The 21990-nt window shown below is 61.4% G+C and overlaps 2 protein-coding genes across 2 annotated transcripts in view; one reads left to right on the plus strand and one right to left on the minus strand.

The window, feature by feature from the left end:
- The window catches only part of SH2D3C (SH2 domain containing 3C), a 26288-nt gene extending 14417 nt beyond the window's left edge, over positions 1-11871 (minus strand). Inside the window, exons 1-3 of the mRNA XM_085320061.1 lie at positions 11832-11871; positions 9171-9801; positions 4624-4663 (exon numbers count right to left, since the gene is read on the minus strand). Of these exons, the coding sequence (XP_085176187.1) occupies positions 4624-4663; positions 9171-9801; positions 11832-11871 (711 nt within the window). The remainder of the gene's footprint in view (positions 1-4623; positions 4664-9170; positions 9802-11831) is intronic.
- A 937-nt stretch (positions 11872-12808) lies between these two features.
- CDK9 (cyclin dependent kinase 9) lies at positions 12809-21080 on the plus strand. Its single transcript, XM_085320105.1, has 7 exons — positions 12809-12942; positions 13835-13916; positions 14973-15063; positions 17111-17277; positions 17477-17648; positions 17723-17871; positions 19152-21080. Exons 1-7 carry the CDS (start codon positions 12851-12853, stop codon positions 19515-19517), a joined length of 1119 nt encoding a protein of 372 aa, XP_085176231.1. The 5' UTR covers positions 12809-12850; the 3' UTR covers positions 19518-21080.
- Positions 21081-21990: the final 910 nt, after the last annotated feature.

Below are 21990 nucleotides of genomic sequence, written 5' to 3' on the forward strand. Positions count from 1 at the left end.
GGGCACATGCATCCCTGGCCCCACACACCACCAAGGGAATCGGCGCCCCACGTTTCCCTGTGCATCCCTGGGGGGTGGCTGGCTCTCCACATCCCCCCCCTCCCTCCAAGGGGAACCAGCACCCCCGGCCCCCACAGCCCTGGGAGGCCCTGGCACCCCACATCTGCCTCCACAGCCCTAGGAGGCCCTGGCACTCCACATCTCCCCACACCTCTGAGGGGACCCAGCACCCCCCAGCTCCCCTGCACACCCCCCCGGTGCTGTGGCACACCTCATCCCCCACCCCAAACCTGCCTGCTCTCCCCCGCTGCCACACGCAGGGGCAGGGGACGCCCTGCCTTGTCCCCTCTTGCCTGCCTCATCTGCCTTCGCTGCCCCCATCACCCTCCTCATCCCTTCTCCCCTTCCTTGCTCTCCTGGGGGATATCCCCATCCTGCTCCCCCCCCAGCCCCAGTGTTTTGGGGGGGAGAGACCCCAGCCGTGGGGCAGGGGGCCGCCTGTCTGCTTCCCTCATAGGCTGCGTCTAAGTTGCGTTTAATTAAGGTTCTGCTTTGGTTTAATTAAGGCCAGGGTTTCGCGACAGGGGATGCACGCGGCAGCGCCGGTGACTCAAAGCGTCGCAGGAGCCTGGCAAGCTGCGGCGGAGCGCGGGGGAGCGGGAAGACGCCGACGTGCTCGCCCGGCTCCCTAGCCCGGAACTGCAGCCCCAGSTGGCCTGGGCTCCGATTTAGCGACTGTGGGAACAGCCCCGGCGGTCGGCTCCGTCCGCCCAGCGCCCGGCGCCCCACGCCCGGCTCCGGTGCTTGTGCCAGGGCAGGGATGTGCCGGGGAAGGGGGATGCCCCAGAGCCCAGCAGTGAGTTTTGCACGTCCCTGACCTGGTCCCCACTCAGTTGTTTGGTCTGTCCGGCACCGGCACTGCTCGGATTTAGACCTGCTCCAGGTGCCGCGTGTTCCCACGCCGCCAGCTCTCCGCAGACCCGCTGCGAGCACCTCTCCCTGCTGAGGCCGCAGTTCTGCACACGCTGCCCAGGCAGGCGCAGGCTGGCGTCGCTGGATCGGACCCCTCGTCCCTGGTGGCTTTTCCACTCGTCGCAGCCCGGGCTGCTTTCTGCGGGGAGCCCTGGCAATAGGATCAGCGGTTTTGCCCGCGGCGCGGCGGGAGCAGGGCTGGGGACATCTGCCTGCACTGGCTTTGGCTCCAGCGCCCCGGAATTGCTCCTCGGCCCTGGCAAACGCACTCCCCTCGCTACGTCCTTTCTTTGCTTCTCTCCAGCAATTAGTGCAAGGGGATGTGACAGTCAATCCTGGACCGTCGTACTCAGCCTGCGAGCTCCCAAAGAAGGCACGTGGACTGATGCCCATCCCAGCAGAGAACAACTCTGGCAACTGCCAGCAAGAGCCACCTGCAACGCGCAGCCCTGGCCCCAGGGTACCGATGCCCCCTCTTCCCTGGCGAGCCCCCGCCCTGGAGGACGCTGCGAGCTCGGAGCTCTTCCCCTGCCACGACCCAGGCAAGCGGAAAGGCTCCCCACCCGCTCATTCGAACGAGCCCCTCGTGTCCTCGGGGAAGGAGAAAGCAGCCAGGAAGGGAGCGCGAACACGGCGGCTCCCCGCCGGCGTCTCGGGCCCGGCTGGGGCGGGAGCGGAGAGCCCCGGCTCTCCTCCTGCCTCGCGCGGGGCCRAGGGACGGAGCAGACGGCAGCGTGCTGCGACCGGCCGCTCCGAACGAAGCCAACTGTGAATCATATTCCTGCAAAGGCTTCTCCTCCGCGACGGGTTTGGCTGCTTCCCTCCCGCGGCAGCCCGGAGCCTCCCYGCTGACGGCCCGAGTGGGAGCCTCGCCGGCCACCCGCACCTCTCGGGCCGGTCCGGGGCTGGCCCGGCAGTGCAAGATTTTGCGGGTGCGTGGGAAGCTGGCCACCTTCGACAGGTTTCTGGCCGCGACGGCTTTCCGGGCTGCAGCTCTCCTGAAGGTAATGTGGTTTTACAGCTCCCTGCCGTCACGTCCGTGAGGGCCAAGGCCAGGCTGGACAGAGCTGCTGCAAATCTGGACCCAGCTGGGGATTAAACGAATGGGGCCGGAGGCGCGGGTCTCCCAGGCAGCTTGGAAACATCAGCCCTTAGGTTATCCTTAAAGCACGTTCGTTACCAAGAGCTTATCGACCCTCTCTATCTAATCCTCCCTACCTTCTCGATCTGGCACTGTACGTCTAACCACGGCGTGGAGATACCGGAGCTGTCACCCAGGGCAAAGGCGTCCCGCGGCGCTGCCAAACCACAGCGCTGCTGCCAGAGAGGGGCGCAGCGGGGTTCGGTTGGGGCACAGGCAGCCCYGTGCCCCCTGGCTCCTACCTGCCGGGTCCCGGTGCCGGCTTTGCTCTCCCTGCGCTGCTCCGCACGCCGCATGGAGCCGGCGGTACCCGCGGCAGGARCAGGCCCCGAGCAAGAGCCAACAGGGCTGCGAATTCAGCGTTGGCCTAGCAGACAGCATCTCCCAGCAGCTCTTCCAGGGCCGGGCCCTGGGATAGCCCACGTTCCCCCTGGCTCCCGAGCATCCCAGCCAGCAGGGACCTTCCCACCCCGATCCCGTGGGCCCCCGGGCCAGACACTGCCAGGTGCTGAGCAGCCCTGGCCACCCCGGGATGTGGGCGCCCAGCCAAGCGCAGCGCCTGCAGCCAGCCCCAGTGCCCCCATCCTCTCGACTGCTCACGCTCTAAGTGATTACTTATTTATTTGACTAAAATAGCTGCTGTCACGGCAGCCATCAGTCGCTTCCAGGGCTAAAGGGAAGACAGGRATAAATCACACATGGTGCCACAGGTGTCCGGACACCAGCAGGACGAGGCCAATGCCAGAGTGCCAGGGTTTTGAACAGGGAAAATTGCTCCCACCTTGGAGGAAAGAAAGTTTCTTCTGATGCCTGGTGCAAACCTTGCAGGCTGCAGTTTCTGGCCACTGCCCTTCGTTGTAYCATCTGCCGCTATGGAGTGGAGTTGCCTTTGCAGCTCCCCTTCCAGGAGCTATAGGAGCACGTCCACCAGCACCTCCRCTCAGCTGGCACCTGCCTGGGCAGCAGGGACTTCTGGCTCACCAAGACAGCTTGACCCTGAAGTCCCTTTGCCCCACACCTGTGCTGTTTTAGTCTGCTAACTCACAAGCCGTAAAACGCATCTACCTCTGGGTGCACACAGGGACGGGACAAGGGAAACCACACCGAGGTGCAGCTCGACCCCCCTTGCAGGACCTGMCCTTGTGAACGGGGGCTTCTCCGCACATGCCAAGGTGCCCCACACCAGGCCTCCAGCTGATGGAGTACAGTCGGAGCCTCCTCTCTCACCCAAGTGCCCCATTTCCAGCCACAYGAGCTCCCAGTGATGGTCTGCCGTTCCCACCTCCCTGAAGGCCGTGTCAGAGAGGAGGGATGCCCCAGCCTAGGCGATCACTACCCTGGGAGGTCCCACTACCACATCAAAAAGCCACCATGTCTGACCTGCTGCTGGCAGCTGTGTGTTGACAGACCTCAAACATCGTGCTCTTGAGTTCATCACTAACGGGGATGGACCTGGGCTGTGATGGACCACCCTTAGGAGAGGTAGATGGGCTCGGAGTCCAGTCAAGGCTCTCCTGAGCCTGCTGTTCACTGCCAGCACCACAGGTTTCCACCCTTCGATGTCCCGCTACAGCCATCTTCAAGAGACCCATGTCCCAGAGATGAAGGGTCAGGGCTCTGTAAYGACTTGGCCATCCAGTCAACAGCCAAATTGTTTGGCCAGTGGCTTTGCGTGAAGGAAACACGTCCCCACCAGGGAACAGGACACAAGAGGCACCAGCCCTTTTTGAACGGACCCCCAAAAGGCCATCACATGACAGCGCCCTACCGAGCAGGAGGGATTCAAACGGGCCCTTCCCACCCCGTATCGCTGTGGCCACCACCCCGCGCCTGCCCGCACCGACGTGCCAGCAGCCTCCTGCGAGAGGCCTGCTCTCCTCCGGAGCCAGGCGCCTCGCTAATGAATTTCTGGCCAGACATGAAGAGTCCTCAGGAATGTTAATAGTTTGCTGGAGGATAAGCAAGAGATTTGGAGAGATTTACGCCGGCTTTCGTGGGACGGCTACGCAAGCGGCCCAAGCCCTTCCTCTCCTCCGCGGGGGCGGCGGCAGGAGGCAGCCCCTGCGTCTGCTGCCGTAGCAAGTCGTATCGCGGAGCACGGGCAGCTCCCGCGGGAGCGACGTCGGGCTGGACGGGACCGCGTCTGCCTCGCATCTCCCCCCCGCGTTGCCGTTTCTAGCGGGAAATTTTTCCCGCAGCCAAAGAGAGCCGGCTCCGGGGGTCCCGGCAGGCCTGGACCACGCGCCGGCTCCGGCCCCGCGTCCCACCGGGGCTTCACTGCGGCTGCGAAGCTGCTCTGCGCCCGGTGCCGCGCGGGGCTCGGGCGTGCGGCCGCACGGTGGGACCAGGCGAGCGGAGCTGACCTGGGACCTGGGTCCCACCACCACTGACACCCACAGAGAGCCACCGGGAGCCGGGAGGCCCGGGGCGTGTGCCACCACCACTGACACCCACGGAGAGAGACCCCCCACCCCGGCTGGGGCAGGCTGCGGCCGCACACGGCGTCCTACCTTCACGTATTCGCTGCTGGACTCCAGGCCATCGTGGGGGCTAGAAAAGGAGGGGAAAAAAAAAAACAAGTAAGTAAATGGCAGTAACTCGTGAGGGCTGGGTTAAAGGGGCTGGTGGCACAGGCGGGGGCGAGCAAGGCGGGCTTTGCTCCCTGATTTTGGGAGAGGCTCCCGGAGCCCCGGCACCTTCGCTGGCTGYGGTGCGCCCGCTCCCGGCACGGCGCTTAGCCTCCCTAACGCGATCAGGGGCGAACGAGGCCTTTTCAGAGGATCTCGCCTCAAATCGGCTTGGGACCACGTGAGCCGAGCCGGGAGACCCAGCGGCCGGGCGGGGAGCACACRGGTCCCGGTCCCGGTCCTGGGGGAGCGTGCCGGGGCGGCGAGGACCTGGCCCCGCTCCCGTCCGCCCYGTGTTCCCACGGCCCTTCCGGGCACTGGGTGTTTTTGGGACATGCTGTCCGGGAAGATGTTTCCTCCAGGCCGTCCTGCTTCCCCGGCYGCCCCGCCGGGAGCCAGGAGGCACGGGCAGGGCGCGGGCCGGGGAAGCGCGGAGGATCCAGTATCGGCCGTCTCCGGCTGCTGTTCTACGGCCTCGCACAACCCTGCAGAAGCCAAACTTCCACCGAAGCTGGGGAAAACTGCGACGTCCTGGCTGAGTTTGCAAGCAGATTCGCTCTCCCCAGCAATACACGCAACAGAAACGTCAGTTCTCCTCAGCGACATGTTCACTCTTAGCCCTAACGATAACCCACCCAACAGCTTCAGGACCCAGTTGATCGGGCAGTTTCTGTGCTGTTAGTTTATGGGGGCCACAGAAGGCTGCTGGTCTTTCCTGAACGTGCAGCAATGCTGCTACTGCTTTTTACGCCCTTGTGGCTCCAGGTGTGTCTCAGTACGGATGAGCCCAAAGGGAAAAACAAAGCTCGAGAGGAGAAGAGAGGCAGTAACGCTCGGAGCTGGGATTTGCAGACAAGCCAATGTTTTCCCCTCAGGTTCTCAACTTGAAGAACAAAATACAAAAATCCAGACTTCTTTAAGCAGAACCCTGTGCCCTGTSCCCTGCCCCAGCACGGGGCCGCCGCAATGGCCCTTCGATGGCGGGACGCCAGCGCGAGAGCAGGCAGCTGTAGCTAAGAAATAACCGAATCCAGCCAGCGTCACAGCCCCGGGACGCCCCGTCCCTGCCAGGAGCTGCTTCGCTCCACCTAGCACTTACAGCCACCAGCGCGGCCGCACCAGCACCAGACGCCCCGCGTTATACTGGGAGACACTGGGGGCCCCGGGCGCCAGCCCAGCCTGTGCTCGCTGTGCGCAGGAGCTCGGCGCGGGGGGCTCCTCCCGCGTCGCCCCTCTGGCCCTGCCGAGATGCTGCCGGTGCATCACGGCCGTAACGGGGAAGCTCTCGGCTCCGTGGGGCCAGCGGGCGCGTGGGGGCCCGAGCCGCCTCGCCGGGGTGGCGGGACGGCCGCCGAGCCGCCCTGCTCCTCTGCAGCCTCCCGCGGGGCTGCGGTTGGCGTCGGAAATGCCTGGCCCGGAGGGGAACGGCACTGCCGCGGTGCCGGCTGCTAGACGGGACCCTGCGGGGCAGCCGCCGGGTGCGCGCGCCGTGCCAGCGGGTGCTGCCAGCCCCGGTGGGAGCTGCGGCGCCCACGGCATCTGCCCGGCAAATCCCGCTCTCCCTCCCCGAGCCCGTGCTGCAGCGACGGTTTCCCTCACTGGCCTGCTCAGAAGGGGAAAGAAAGGGGCTGGAAAGGGCTCATTTAGGGTGGAAAAGGCGCAGGAGGGGCCTGGGGGGGCCGTGAGGGAGCAGGGGGCTGCTGGCAGCCCGCGGGCTCCCCGCGGCGGCGTGCCCGGCCCCGGCGCTGCCTCTCCGGCCTGTCCGCCTTTCACACGGGAAATCCGTGAGAAAAAAAAAAAAAAGGCAGGAGGACGGGGGGCCTCCGGGCAGGAAATCGGGAGCATGAGAGCAGCTGGGAAACGGCGCTGAGTGCCCTGCGCRGCGGCGGCGAGGAGGGGCCCTGCCGGGGACCGGGCTCTCGCCGGCAGAGGGGGGCAGCGGCGGCGCCAGGCCAGGGGGGCACCCGGCTCGGTGCATTCCTGGAGGAAACGGCATTTTGGGGGGCAGCCGAGCGCCTGGGAGAAATTCCAGGGCTGCTTTCGGAGCRCGACCCTGCTGCTCCGCCGGGGCCGCGGCCGAGGGGCAGCTGGGGACCTGGCGCTACCGGCACRACACGGCGGCTCGGGGTTACTGCCAGCAGCTCTGGGGCTCGCAGAGGCATCGCGGCGGCTTGCAAGTGCTCCCGCCCGGGCTGAGCAGGGGGCTGAGCACCAGGCTGCCTGCGGGGGACGCTCCCGGGGTGCTTGTGTGGTCCGGAGCCCCGGCTCTTCCTCCAGGCTCCGGCTCTGCCACCCTGGGCACGCCGGCACGGGCGCAGCCGAGCTGGGGTACGCGGTGCCTCAGTTTCCCCCCCCGCCCCCACCCCGCGCCGGGAGCCCGGAGCCGCCTTGCTGGGGGCGGCCGGGCGAAAGGGCTGCAGAGGGCCCCGGGGCGGCGCGGGGCGGCGGGAAGCGGGATTTCCCGTGCACAGCCCTCGCCCGGAGGGAAGTCGAGTCACGTCCGTCCGCTCRCTGCCCCGCTGGCGCGCCATCCCGGGAGCGGCTCCGTCTCGCCGCGCCCCGGCCCCGGCCCAGCCGGGCTCCGGAAGAGCCCCGGTGGCTCTGTCACTGCCCAGGGGCCCCGCGGCAGAGGACAGGGCGGCAGAAGCACCCCGACCCCCAAGCCCTGCCCTGCGCGCTCTCGTGCCTCGGTTTCCCCAGCGAAGGCCTCGGCCGCGTTCCCCGTTGGGGAGCCCCAGGCAACGCAGAGGGTCTCCTGGTCCCTGCCTTTCGGGGGCTCCCCGCTCCAGCGGAGCCGCCGGGGCTCCGCGCTCGTCCCCCCGCTCCTCGCAGCCCGCCGGGCCACCCACAGCCCCGAGCCGCTCGGCCCTGGCGCCGGCTCCCGGCTGCCTGCGGTTTCGGCGGCCGCAGCCGATGCGCTCGCTCTTTCCATGAGCGAAGCCTCGCCGCGGGCCGGGGGCGCCAGCGGCCGAGCGGCGGCTCCGGCGGCATCCCGGCCTCCCTGCGGCTTTGCGAGCCCTCGGAGCATTTTGTGCCTGCCCCAAGCCAAGCCCCTGCCCACCGTCCCGCGGCCCCTCTGCCCCGGCCCCCCCCCCTCCCCGGCACCTCCGCCGGGCGCAGGGGCCACGCGTCCCCGTCGCCCGCAGGCCGGGGGGCTTACCTGCCGCGGCCCAGGGGGCAAATCCTCCTGCCCACCTCTGTCATCTGCCCTGCCGAGCGCCGCGGACGCCTCCGCTCCAGACGGGCAGAAACTCTCGTGGGCGAGCTCCTGCCCAGCTCTGAGCGCCGGACTTCGGGGCGCGCGAGGCGGCGGCGGCGGCGGACCCTCCTCCTTCCCGTCCCAGCCCTCCTCCRGCCCTCCCTTCGCGCCCGGCGAGGAATGCCGGCTCCCACCGCCGGGAGAAATTCCTCTCCGTCCCGCTGCTCCTGGCACCGCGCGGAGCCTCCCTGGCGCAAGCCGCCTGAGCAGCCCGCGGGACCGGGGCCGAACGGCGCGGGACCGGGGCGCGGGAAAGGGGCGCCGGGCCGCAGCGGGGGCAAAGCGGCTTACGGGAGAACYGGGTCGGGCCGAAGAGGGGCCGGTGCGAAGGGCTCTCGCTCGCGGCAGAAAGGCAGGTCGGCCCCCAGTGCAGTCCCACACATGCTGCGGCACTGGGGACGGGTTTGACCCCTCATGCCCAGATGCCCAGGTGATGGGCAGGGCGTTATGACCCTTCCATGGAGCGTGCACGCCAAACCCTCCGAAGGAGCCAACTCGTCTCAGAGAGACGGGCCGAGGGGCAGAGCCCCMCGGCGCTTGGTCCTGCTCCTCTTTGCACGCTCACACTTCGCCCCGATGCGACGCCAGCTCCCGGCTCCATGCGGGGAGTTTCCCCGTGCCGCAAAGCCCGGGGGAGCGTGGCCAGGCGGGAGGGCTCCCCGGCGCCCGCCGCGCTGCCTCCCCCTTGGCCTGAGCTGGGGAGCGAGTTTTATGGCCAGGGAGAGAAGCGGGAACGGCGGGTGGTTTCTGGGGATTGCTCTGGTGCTGTTCAGGGGGGGAGAAGGATGGGAGGAAGGAAAAAGAGCAGAACGAGCTGGAGGCAGAACGGAGGGCACACACTGGGGCTCTCCGCGCTGGTACGTGTCACTACCAGACCTGCGGCAAAGCTGGAGCTGGAGGGGAGCCGCCAGCAGTGCGACGGAAAGCCCAGACCAAGCGAGGCCGCGAGATGTTTCCCTCCCGGCCGGAAACGGGGGGGAGCAGAAATCCCACAGGAAACCTTGTTCTCATGGAGCCTCCGACCCCGGGCCACGGCGCGGTTTGGCTGGCCGGCACATCTGCCAGGTGCATCCCGCGGGCAGCGCGAGCGCCGGGGGGGGCCGGGGCCGGGGGGGCAGCTCGAGCCCTGCGCGCCGGGCAGCACCGCGGCCGGGAGCCGAGCGCCCCTCACCTGCGCGGGGGGCTCTCGCGGCAGTGCTCGTGCTCCTGTCCCAGCAGATCGCCTCCGGAGCTCTCCGCTCTCCGAGGCACCGCGGCAGGCGGCGCGGCCGCGCTGCAGCTCGGTGCCGCCGGCTCGTGGCAAGAGATGGTCCCCGAAAGCTCCCGGTCGCTCTCGGCCGTGGCTGCACCCGGCGCCTCTGAGGGCAGAGCCTCTTCCTCCTGCTGCTCTGCTTTCCCAGCCGCTGGGCATGGGTGCGAGCTGGGCGCGCTGGGCGTCTCGGGGGACTCGGGGACGGGCAGCGGGGATGTGCCGGGGGCTTTGGTGCCCGCGRTGTTTTTCTCACGGCTGCTCTGGGAGCTCTTGGCTTTGCCCGGGCTCTTCCTCGCCTTGCCCAGGTTCTGCCTGGGCATGGTGCCCATGTGGCTGTACATGTCCGAGGACCTGGCGTAGGGCCCGGGGCTCTTGGGCATCGTGTGCAGATCATCCTGGGTGCTGTCGAAGGGCTCCTCCAGGAAGCCATGGGCCACGGGGAGCCCCGGGCCCAGGCTCTCGGGGTAGCTGGGGGCGACGGACACGCGCCGCAGGGTGAAGGTTCGGGGGATGCTGCTCAGGCTCCCGAAGCCCTTGAACTTGAAGAACTCTGGCACGGAGAGAGGAGAGGTGGAAACGGGGTTACGGCCGGCACAGGGGGTCTCGTGGCTACCAGGCTGCCCCGGTGCAGCCCCGGCGCACCCTGCGTCACCACCGCAGCCCACCACCCCAGGGACCCCCTGGGGGACCGTGGCAGCAGTGTGGCTTGGTGCACCGCCTTGCAGCTGCGTGCCTGCGCTTGCTTGGCTGCCGAGCGCCGCTTTGCTCTCCCCTGCCGTGCCTCGGTTTCCCCCGCGGCTGAGCCCTGCTCTGTCTGCCACGGAGCAGAGGAAGCAGAGAGGCGCTGCGGTCCCACGGCTGGGGCCGTCCTCGCTGCATGGGGCAGCACTGCCCGTGACCCCGGGAGCTCCATCCCCATCCCTCGGGGAGCAAACGTCCCCGCCGTGGCCTGGCAAATCTGGTGGCGGTGCTCCCCCGCTGCAGCTGCCGGGGTGGAGGAAGAGCCTGTGCTCGGGAAGCCCCTGCGTGGCTGGGAAATCCAGCTGCTCCCCAGTGGCAGCGGGACCCGGCCTTCTCCCGTCCCTGGCGGGTCACTCGGCTCACTGCCTCGGGGGCAGCCGGGGCGCCGGGYGGAGAGCAGGGACGTGCAGCATCTCCCCAGCCACACGGGGCCTGTCCCGGCGCGGGCGAGCTCTCGCGGGCGGGCAGGGGCTGGGGCCGCCGCGCCAGCCGCGGGCGGGAGGCAACCTCCCTGCTCCCTCGGCCCGGCACGCGCCGAGCCCCTCGCAGCCTCTTCTGCGGCTCCCAGCAGCCAGCTGCAAGAGCTGAGCGCGGAGACGTATTTATAACCGCAGCGGGCTGCCTTTGCATTTCACACCTCGGCCCCCAGCTYGGCTCCGCGGGCTGGCATGCTGCAAGCCCACAGCTGGCACCGTCCCCCGCCACGGGCCAGGGGAGCCAGGGGGAGAGGGGGCACGCTGGGTGCGCCGGGCCGTGTTCCCGGCTGCAGCTCTGCTTTTCTGGGCGCCCCTGGGGGGTTTTGCAACGTTTACCCAGCAGGGCTCTGCAAAGCCTCTTCCCCTCCAGGAAAGGCGAATTTGTCAAGACAGGAAGCCGTAAGCAGCAGCAGAGCTTGCGGGGAGCCCAGGTGCCTCCGTCGCCCTGCGGGTGCCCCTGCCTTGACGGGGGCGAAAGGGAGCAGAAGAGGCCGTGCCGAGCCCACAGGYGCCTCTACACAGCGGAAAAAATACGGCCTCGCCATTAAAAAATACGACCACAGAACTGCTCCCCCCGACTCCCACTGCGAAGGTAAATCCCAGCTCGGACGGGCCATGGAGACATCCAGCATCCAAGGCCGGGGGAGCGGGAAAGCACGGTTCCCGCGCAGCTCCCAGCACGTGGAGCCGGCAGGATCGCAGGGAGCAGCAGCGAGGGCTGGCTCTGGCTCCCTTCTGCTGGAAGGGAGCATGTGGGGCCGACGGGCTGACAACCCGCTGGAGCTGCCTCCGAGGGCTCGGGGGAAAACCCGAGGGCCATGAGATAGAGCAAAGTTTGCTCCCGGAGGGCACCGAGCAGCTTCCTCCGAGAGTGTTTCGGCCCCGTGCGCAGCTCCGGGTGAGATCCTTGCTAAATCCGCTAGGATTCACCCTCCCCCTCTGAAGCCCGGCTCGTCCACTCTCACCCGCGGCACCCGCAGCCTTTGCAGCTAGGGGTAAATATTCCCGAAGATATGTGATCCAGGGAGTCAAAATCCCCGGCAGGATTGGGGGATCTGCCAGTCCCAGTGCAGCACTGGGCGGTGGCAGATTAGTCCCAGCACCCAGCCCCCGAGCAAGCAGCACTTGAGGTTGCTCTGCAGCACAGGGATGGAAATCTCCAAACGCTCTCGCCCCCCGTGGACCCGAGTCCGAACGAAACCGGAGCCTGCCTGGCCTCCGAAAGTCCCCGGCCGTGGGGACCCGCAGGAGCGTGCGAGCACGCGCTCACACTCGCYCTCACCCTCTCTTGCACGCCCGGTCCCCGCCGGGCTGCCCAGGCGAGCACCGCGACACCTGCCCCCACCGCCCCGCAGCCACTCACTGAATTTCTTGAAGCCCCCTCGTTTCTGGCTCTCGGCCATGGCTGCGGCGGCCGGGACTGGGACAGATGAGTTTATAAACTTCAAGCCCTTCCCTGYCCCGCTCCTCCCTTCCTGTGCCCTCCGCCTCGCGCGCTCTCTCGATCGCTCAGCGTTTCCTCCTGACCGCTGTCACCGGCTCTGCGGTCCCCGCTTGCGCCCACCTTGGGCAACACTTTAAAATAGTCCCCAGATGATTTTTCGGCACTCGAACGAGGGCATCGCGGGGGCGGAGGTCCCAGAGGCAGGACTGGGGGTTTCCCAGCATGTTTGCACTGGTGCAGCCGGGGGGAGGACGGCGCCGCGGCCCTTTGCTGGTTTGCGCTGCCGCCTCGGGAAGGCCGGGCGGTTTCTCAGCTCTCCGAGGCACCTTCCTGCCGGATCGCGACATGCGAAACCCCTGGGCCCAAAGCGGTTCCCCTTTCCCCGGCGCTCCCGTGCCGCTGCTCGGGCTGGGGGAGCCGAGCTGCCTCGCGGCAGCCGCGACGGCTACCGAGCGCCGGGCAGCCCTTCCGGGAGGTGAAGCAGGACCCCGCAGGGAGGAGAGGGTTTTGGGGGGGACCGTAATCCCCCCCCCAGCCCTTGCCAGCCCTGCGGGGCACAAACATGTTCTGTCAGGGACACGATACAGCAGGACAGCGTCAGCACGGGCCCAGTGGCAACCGCTGGCGAGGAGGGCGAGGGGCGGCCCACTGGGGCGCAGCCCGTCTTTGGGGAGACACGGTGGGACCCAAGCGGCCGCGGGGCCGCGGCGCCCCCCGCCCCGGCCCGCAGCGGGCTGCGCTGGGCTGTGTCGGTGTCACTTCCCCTGGGCGGGAGGGTGGCGGGTGCGAGGCGTCCCCCGCAACATGGCGGCCGCCGCGGACTACAAGTCCCAGGATCCCGCGCGGCGGCGGGCGGAAGGCGCGTGGCGGAAGCGGAAGCCGGAGGGGAAGGAAGGGAAGGGAAGGAGGGAGGGGAGCGGGGCGGCCGGCCGGCCGGCATGGCCAAGCAGTACGACATGGTGGAGTGCCCCTTCTGCGATGAGGTCTCCAAGTACGAGAAGTTGGCCAAGATCGGGCAGGGCACCTTCGGGTGAGCGTCGCCGCCCTCCGCCGCCGGGCCCTGCCCGCCCCGCCCGCCGGCGGCCCCGGGCCCAGGCCGCGGCCCGTTCTTCCTCCCCCGCTTCTCTCCCCAGGCCCAGCTCCCCCTCGGGTCCCCCGCACCCCTCCAGCTTCCCCCGGGGTTGCCTCCCCGGGACCGACCTCTTCGTTTCCCCCATGCCAATACCAGCCCTTTAGCCCCGTTGGGACCAGCCTCCCCCAAGACCAGCCCCCCTCTCCTGGCCTGTCCTCTGCCCCCCCCCCCCAAACCATGGAGCTGGGATCCGAGTGCCCCAGCTTGAGTGGCCTTTTCCTGGTCACTGCTCTGGCCCCAGGGAAGCAATGTGGCCCCTGAGCCTCCTCCTTCCGSCTCCTTCTCCCACCTCTAGTCCCCTTTCTGTCTGTCCTAGGCTTTGGGCTGCTGGTGGGAGAAGAGGTTTGCCCTGGAGACACATAGGGCAGGAAGGAGCAGAGACTTTTCCCTCATTCTGTTGTGCTGCTGTTTTTRAGCACCCTCCCACAGTTTCTGAAAGAGTCCAGCCTCACACTGTATTTTTCCACCACAGTATCTGAGATCTCTATTGCCTGGAGTCCAAAAAATCTTTCAGAATTCATCCATTTCTCCCACTGGCCTGGGGATGTGAGACACTTTGCCCACCGTTTTCCTGGGGCCATTGASCTGTGCATGCCCTTGCTCTGGGCTCTGCATTGTCTCAGCCAGTCTTGGTGACCCTTGGCCTGAACGGGACCTGGCTGGGCTGGATGATGGCTCAGCACAGAGCTGTCTCCGTGGAGCTATAAAGTGTTTTGTTTGGTCTTGCTCCTTGTAGGTAATACCCGGCTCTTTCTCTTCTTGCTGTGCTCAWATGTTTCTGTTTTTTCAGGGAAGTTTTCAAAGCAAAACATCGTCAAACAGGCAAGAAAGTAGCGCTGAAGAAAGTGTTGATGGAAAACGAGAAGGAAGGGGTAAGTGTGGGGAGTAGAGCTGTGCTGTATTGGGGAAAGGACTGGGGGCTCAGAGGTTAAGGCTGATCTCTGGGAGGGCAGAGATGCGCTGTCATGCTGTCGGACGTCAGCGCCTGTTGTACTTCTTTAGCAATATTTACTGCTATAACGTGCCAGATGTGGAACCTTTAAGGATGTGGGCAAGATCTCAGCCCTGTGGTCTTTTTCCTCTSGTGTTGATACTGTGATAACATTGTATCTCGTGGCTGCCCTACCCCTGGAGGGTARATGTTGGCCACAAAGCTGCGTGACGCCCAGCGCAGCGTGGTAGCTGCGGGGTGGCTGAGCTGCCCCCGATGGCTGCTGGGGAGGTTTGTACACCTGTATGAAACCTGCTTGCCCCCAGCGTGGGGCTCTGCACTGGCTGTTGTTCATGGAGGAGCTGACTGAGGCACTGACTGTCCTGGCTGTGCTAGGGACCACGCAAAAGGCATATGCTGAGAGTGTGCAGAGAGATGGGGCGAACTAGGAGACAGTAACCAAGTAAACAGGACGGGCTAGGGAGCCCGCTGTGCGGGTCGCCTGGGGCTGTACGCAGCAACCCGTTACAGAAGTGCGAAGTGAGGAGAGGAGGGGGGTCTGCATGCTGAGTGCACTCTGGTGTCGCCCAGAAACCTCTGTCTCGTGGCAGAATTTCTCTCACTAACAGTGCCCTAAGACATTGTTCAGGCAGGTATCTATCTTTTTGTCTTGCGGTGTTTGTAATATGATGGCTGGAGAGGAAGAGCMCKGTCATCCAGGGACTTGATGTGCTGYGGCCTCYGGGTGCCGAGAGCAGGGTCGGCCGTCTGAAACACTCCTCGGAGGAGAGGATCTGGTGTGGCGGGAAATAAATCATGACAGTCTCAAWGTTGACTTCATCTTTCAAAGATCTGCTTGCCCTTAAGTGACTTGTCAGCGCGCTGCTCAAGCCGGTCCCCTGCTGTGCTGCCGTGATCACATCTCTCCTGGTTCTCTAGGCAGCTGTGGCCTGGTTTCCTACACTCCTAATCAGTGTTCTCTATTTCTCCTTTCCAGTTCCCCATCACAGCCCTGCGAGAGATTAAAATCCTCCAGCTGCTCAAGCACGAGAATGTGGTGAACCTCATAGAAATCTGCAGGACCAAAGGTAGCACGCTTGCAYTGACTGCTTGCTGAAGTGGTTGTTGGCTTTCTTTTGCTGAAAAAGCTGGTGTTCTGTGGCAGGGAGTGGGGTCCTCTGCCTTAGCGTGGGCCTCTTTCTCCATCTGTGATTTAAGGTGGCAGTACAMCCATCTTTGAAAGCAGTGCTTCTGCATGAGTTAAGAGAGAATTGTGCGGCAGTTTGATCGGAATAAACTATTGTCAGTCCTACTAGAATACACGTGTGCTGTGGCAGTGAATGCAGCGTGTGTTGGGAATCTCCTGTACGAGAGGCTTTAAATAAACTAGTACTGGAGAGGAGTGTGAAACACAGGGGTCTCAGCCTGGAGCTAGTTTTGTGGCTTTTTGTAGCTGATCACTCTGTCACGAGCTGGAGCCATCCCTCTCTGAGTTTGTGTGTGACACTTCTTGATAGCTTTGAGCTGATGACACAGCACCAGCTGGAGACTTTCTTGCTCTCCTTTTGTRCGTGACAGTAACTGCTCATACTTTGAGGGCTGTATTCAAAGCACTCTGATTCAATGTGGAGCAGTTCAGTCACTGCGTGCTGAGCTGTTCTTCCACCCCCTTCGTTACAGGCTGTCCCTGGGGGAAGCAGCGTGCCTCCTCTGTGTGACTGGTATGCTTAATGCACGTTGCCTTGCTTAATTTCTAATGAAATTGGTATTAAACAAATGGCAAATTTTTATATATCATTTTCTTATATGGTTTTGTATTGGAAAAATAGTTTTGAAAGTGATAGCTGACAGTAAAGGCTGAGATGCTCCAGTCGGTCATTTCAGTAAAATAAAAATGAAAGTGGTGTGAATCTGCCGATAACTTTTTTTTTTTTTTAATGTCCAGCCACTGAACTGGTAGAAGTCACTGGTCTGAAGTCCCTCCAGCACTCCATCGCATATAGATTGCTGTCTGAGATTTGGAATTAACATCTATGAGCAGAAACATCATTCACCATTAACAATATTTTTGTTTTGTTTTTGATTTGTTGTGTGATTAAAGCAGTTGATATTGTGTGTTTAAGATAGATATATTTTGTAGACGTGTAAATTGTTCGCTTTTGGTTTGAATTCGAGTTTCCTTCCAAATCCACCTTGACCTCAGTTCCAAGTGAAATAGGAATGTTTTATTTACTGTTATTGAAATTCAAGCTTTTCTCTTTTTTATATTGGAAAGGTGTATTAAGGTACACCTTACCTATGTAAAGAACTACCTATCTGATCTAGCAGCCTTCTGGTTAGAAGAAGAAAACACTGTTTACTGTGAAGGCTAAACTTGACTGTCATTTTCTGGTTGTGCAGCCTTCTGGTTAGAAGAGGAAAGCACTGTGTTTACGGTGAAGGCTGAACTTGACTGTCATTTTCCGGTTTTAGTTGCTGATCAGCATATTTTGCTGATTACAGCTGATGAAAATCAGCCTTTTTTCATAATCTTTTGCACATATGCTCTAAGAACAAGGCTTGATTGCTTCATTTGAGGTTTCCTGTTATTGACTTTAAATTGAAATTGGAGATCTAAATCATTCTCACTAGATCACTCCGTTGTTATATATACTGTATGAGGTTGCAGCAAACCGCACTTTCTAATGTTGTGTTAGAAAAGTCTGTCTTTCTGCACTTGTCCTAGGGCTGCCTTTGCCTCCTCTGACACCGATGCAGCGATAGCGCTTGGCTGGTAGCTCCAGTAGGTGCAGCCACTGGCCACAGCTTGTAGGGAGGAAACCTCAGAGCTGCTGCATTGCAAACATACAAATGAAACTCTCAAGGATTTTCATGTCCTTGCCTGCCTCCTGCAATTGAATCCTCTGATCCTTATCCCTTGTTTTTCCATTGCGGCTTGTGCTRTCTTAGTGTCTCCTTATAAAGGATCCTCGAGGTGTGTGGGGTGTCTCTGTTCCTCTGTGTTCCTGTGCCCTGAGGTGAGCTCACTGTGCCCTAGTGAGCAGTGCTTGAGCACTGAGGTTGGATGGAGGTCAGGAGGAGCTGTGATGGGAACAAGGGTCCCTCACTGATAGTCCTTCCTTGCCTCTCTTGTAGCCTCTCCATACAACCGCTGTAAGGGAAGTATCTACCTTGTGTTTGATTTCTGTGAGCATGACCTGGCTGGCCTTCTCAGCAACGCCCACGTCAAGTTCACACTCTCAGAGATCAAGAAAGTTATGCAGATGCTATTGAATGGACTTTACTACATCCACAGGAACAAGGTAATGGGCCAGATCTGTGCTGTGGTCTGAGGTCCACCCTGCTCTCCATGTTGCCTTCCAAGGAGCCGGTGTCTTGGCTCAGGCTGGAGGATGATCCTTCCTTGTCCTTTGCCTCTACAGTTTGAATGTACTGCTGGCACCAGGCTGCCCCGGGAGGATGCCTTGATGCCTTAACCTTTCCGTGTCTGTTCCCATACAGATCTTGCATCGGGACATGAAAGCTGCGAACGTCCTGATCACGCGGGATGGAGTCCTGAAGCTAGCAGACTTTGGGCTGGCTCGAGCTTTCAGCCTGGCTAAAAACAGCCAGCCGAACCGCTACACCAACCGGGTAGTGACTCTGTGGTACCGCCCACCAGAGCTGCTCCTAGGTAGGAGGCGATGAGCTCCACCAGCTTCTCTTCCACTCTCTCTGCAAGTGACTAAATGCAGCATCTCTGTTTAGGGGAGCGAGACTATGGCCCCCCCATTGACCTCTGGGGTGGAGGCTGCATCATGGCAGAGATGTGGACCCGCAGCCCCATCATGCAGGGGAACACAGAGCAGCACCAGCTCACCCTCATCAGCCAGCTCTGCGGATCCATCACGCCAGAGGTGAGTGTGACAGCTGTGGGGAACCTGGGGGGACAGGGACGGGATGAGGAGGGAGGTAGTGGCATGGGCAGGGATTGAGACCAGGTGTTTCTGGCCCTCCTTCCTGCCCTGTGCACTGGCTGCTGTGTGAACCCACTGCTCAAGCATGCCTGCTGCTGGCTGGGAGGCCGGGCAGTCTCTTCCCACAAATACTGTTTATTCTTGTGAGCTGAGTGCCCAGCTGGGCACTGCACTCTCCCTGCTGCTCTGCATAAACTCCCACTGTGCTACTACTTGTTCTCTACCTCCCAGACACAGAAAGGTGAATTTGGCCTCCTAGACCCCTTTTGAGATGAGGAAGTGGTGTCCTTGTCTTAGAGTCGGGAGGGATCAGGATACAGATTAGATGTTGGCCCCGCAGGATGTGAAAGAACAGAAGATCATGTGTAGGAATCTGTTCTAATCCGTGCTGGGCATTGTCTCTTAGATAAACACCCTCAATATTTCATGTTAGATAAAGGGGATTTTTGGTCTGTGTTGAGGGGTCTGTCTGAGGTATTTTGCACCAGTCACCTCTAATTCTAGCTTGCGATATTTGGCATCAGCTTGGTGGTCAGCCCTTTCTTGGGACAGCTCTTTATTTAAATGGAGCTAGTCCTGCCCTCTTGTGGGAGATTGAGCCTAAAGAGATCTCTTGGCCAGGGCTGTAATCAAGTGGGGTGCTATAGGTAAGCCCTGATGTGCATCCGGCCGCAGAGGCCTAATGCCTGTGTTACATGCATTTAAGGTGCTTTCTTTTGTATTTAAATACTTCCTGTGGTCTCTCTAGACTAGGTTGAGATAAATAGTGGTGACAGCAGCAGGCTTTCCTTTTGAAGGATAAAAGGTGCCACATACATTCAGGTTGTTATTTAGCAATAGATTTTTGTCCCTCAACCTTTCTGGATGTCGTAGTTGGCCTAAGCCACGTTCTCTAGTAGCTCTGTGGTGTGAGAATCGGGGAAATTCTGAAACATCCTCAGAAGTGCTGCGCGGTACRCTGTTCCGGCAATGGCATGGCTCTGTTCTTACTTGTCCACGTGCCTCCAGGCTTTAGCAAAGCGCATTGCCCTCTCCCTTGGCAGTAAAGTGCCTCCTTCRTGCTGTGGGAACAAAGTCTGCTGGCTTGGAGGTTATAAAATAGCATTGTTCTCTCAGCAGAGCTTGCCCTAGTTTGCCTGAGGGCATTAGCATCAAAAACAATTTGTCCTCTCTGTAACTATTTCTCCCTGACCTTCCCACCCCCACACCCCYTGCTCCAGGTTTGGCCAAATGTGGACAAATATGAGCTGTACCAGAAGCTGGATCTCCCCAAGGGCCAGAAGCGCAAGGTCAAGGATCGCCTGAAAGCCTATGTCAAAGACCCCTATGCACTCGACCTCATYGACAAGCTACTGGTGCTGGATCCTGCCCAGAGGATTGACAGTGATGACGCACTGAACCATGACTTCTTCTGGTCAGACCCTATGCCCTCGGACCTCAAAAACATGCTCTCCACCCACAACCAGTCTATGTTTGAGTACCTGGCCCCACCACGCAGGAGGGGCGGGCACATGCCCCAGCAGCCGGCTAACCAGGGCAGGAACCCTACTGCTACCAACCAGACCGAATTTGACAGGGTGTTTTGAGTGGGGACTTCCTCAGTGGGGTCCTGGTGGGGCTCTCCTATGGGGTGCGTTGAATAGGGATGCCCCAGTGGGGTCTGTCTGTCTGGGAAAGGACTTACTTCAAGGCAAAGTGCCTGCTGGTTTTAACCAAGCTCTGTTGTCTCTTCTCCTTGCACAGCAGCTCTGTTACAGAGGAGCTGCGACAGGCGAGCTGTGTGATTGTGTGTGTGAGTGGGGAGGTGAGACATGCAAGCCCAGGGTTATTTCTCTGCTGCTTTGGCAGAGCCTTGGCCCTCTTGAAGCAACCTGTGCATTGGTTACATGAATTTTGTGGATCAATTGTTATGGACCCAGTGATGGAGAAGGAGGCTCAGTCATTGCCAGAGCTCTGAGGCTCTTAGCAAATGGTGCTGTGGCCAGCAGGACTAGGGGAACAGCTACCATGGACCAGACAGGGGCCCTACTGGAAACTTTCTCAGATCTCCGAGTTGGTTATTATAGTTTCTTTATGGCACATCCTTTGAGCACTGTTTGAAGGGCTGAAGTAGGATGAGGCAGGTGCCTCTGACTAATGTGAGTGGGGCAGGCAGAGTCACTCTACGACAGTAGCATTACCTTTCACTGTTACCTGGGCGTTAGACCAGAAGGGGACTTATTGGGCAAACCAGAGCAGTGGGTGACAGAGCTGGCTGCTCCATTCAGCCAGGATTTAGGGTGGGATTGTCAGTCTCAGTAACAGCCCTCAGTAGCCATGCTTTTTTGATTGTAAACTGCAATTAAGGTTCTTGTCAAGCACACCTAACTTTTTATGTGCTTTTCTCCACAGTGCTAACTGTGGTAGTAGGTTAGATCTGGAAGGGAGTTGGAAGTGCTGCACTCAGTCTGGGCATGGGTTCTCAGAGGTGCTCCGAGGYGCAGGTCTGCTGTCCAGCTGCCTGCAGGAGTTTTACAATAGTGTGATAGTGCTGGCAAAGCCAGGCCAGGAGAGCGCAGCTGCTCCTACAAATCCTCGCATGTCTATTCCACTGTCCTGGAGCTCTTTGCATGAGTCTAGATTGCTGCCTTCTCCAGATGCAGAGGATAGACAGGTACACTGTGATGGTGTGTTCACCATGTCCTGCCAGAGCTTGTTAAGACTGAATTGTACGTAGCTGGTGCTCCTTCAGACTGCTGCAGCCAATGAAYTCACTCTGAACATTTAGTCTTCCATAATTTGTCAGCTGCAGCTGGTTATCTTCTCAGAGTGCCACATGGGTCCCAAGTCTTTTAAATGAGTAACGTGTCCAAAACACAGTGGATGATAACCTTTGGCATTTGATAGGTTGTCCGTTAACTAGACTAATGGCAAAAGCCACATTGCTTGCCTGAGATCTTGGAGCAGGAAGCGGTGATGAGCGGACTATTTTCAGAACAGAAAGTGAAGATGATAAAGGACGTATATAAGGTAAATCTGTCTTGATGTGGGGCTCTGAAATAGTGTCCAGCTGGGGGGACACAGTCTGTTTGGAAAAATGAAGTTGGTTGCAAGCAATAAGACTGATTACTTCTGCCAGTTATGAATAAACATGCTCCTGTTCCAAATCATTATTTTTCCCTTGTGTAATTCCTTAATTTTTTCTCCCCCTAAATGGAGAAACTGGCTGGAGTGCTGTGAAGCAGTACATCTTTGATCTGCTGAGACAGACAAGCAGATTCAAATCCAGACAAGCATAACTCCCCTTGACAGAGCTCCCTTTTATATGAGTTGCCTGACTCTGTCTGCTCTTGTGCTGACACAGAAAATGGCTTTAATGGGTGGGAGGTTTACTGCAATTAACTGTGAATAGTGCAGGTGTTGCAGCAGGTTAATACAGGAGCAAAGGTAGTGCCTGGCCGGAGCGTCTCTTCTGTTCGAAAGCGGCCCAGCTGGTCCGCCGTGTCTTCCGTGAGGGTAGTGCTGTGACCGCCTGCGCTAGCTCCGCGTTTGAGAGTTCCCGTGTCCTGCGCGTCCCGGAGCCTGAAGTGAGAGTTAAGAGCTGCTGCGTCCGTCGGCACAGCAGAGTGGGCACCCAGAGCTCCCCTCGCGCTTCCCCTGCGCCCCGGCTCGCTGCAGGAGGGAGGCTGGACGCAGCTCGCTTTGCTCTTCCCGAGCCCACACGTTTAACCGTGCCGCCTCGGGAAAGGAATGAGAGGGGCAGAGCTGGGGTCTTGCTCCTCCTGGGCGCCCGGCGCTCGGAGGCACTGAGCAAACCGGGGCAAGCCTGGCGCTACGCCCAGGACCGCCTCGTCGCTGCGCTGCGGGGGCTGCGGGCCCCCCTCGGCGACCCGTTGTCTAGGAAAGCTCCTCGGAGGAAGAGGTGCCTCCCTTGGAGGAGCGGCCCGGCTCCTGCCGGCCCGCGGGCGCGGCGCGGCGCGGAGAGGGCCGCCGCCGCCTCCCGCCCCTGCCCCTCTCAAAGATGGCGGCCGCCTTCCCCCCTCCTCCGACGTGGCGGCGGGGCCGCGCCCCGCCCCGCTC

This window comes from Rhea americana, unplaced genomic scaffold, assembly GCF_003343005.1.
Source record: "Rhea americana isolate MKP2758 unplaced genomic scaffold, rheAme1 scaffold_61, whole genome shotgun sequence".
NCBI lineage: Eukaryota > Metazoa > Chordata > Aves > Rheiformes > Rheidae > Rhea > Rhea americana.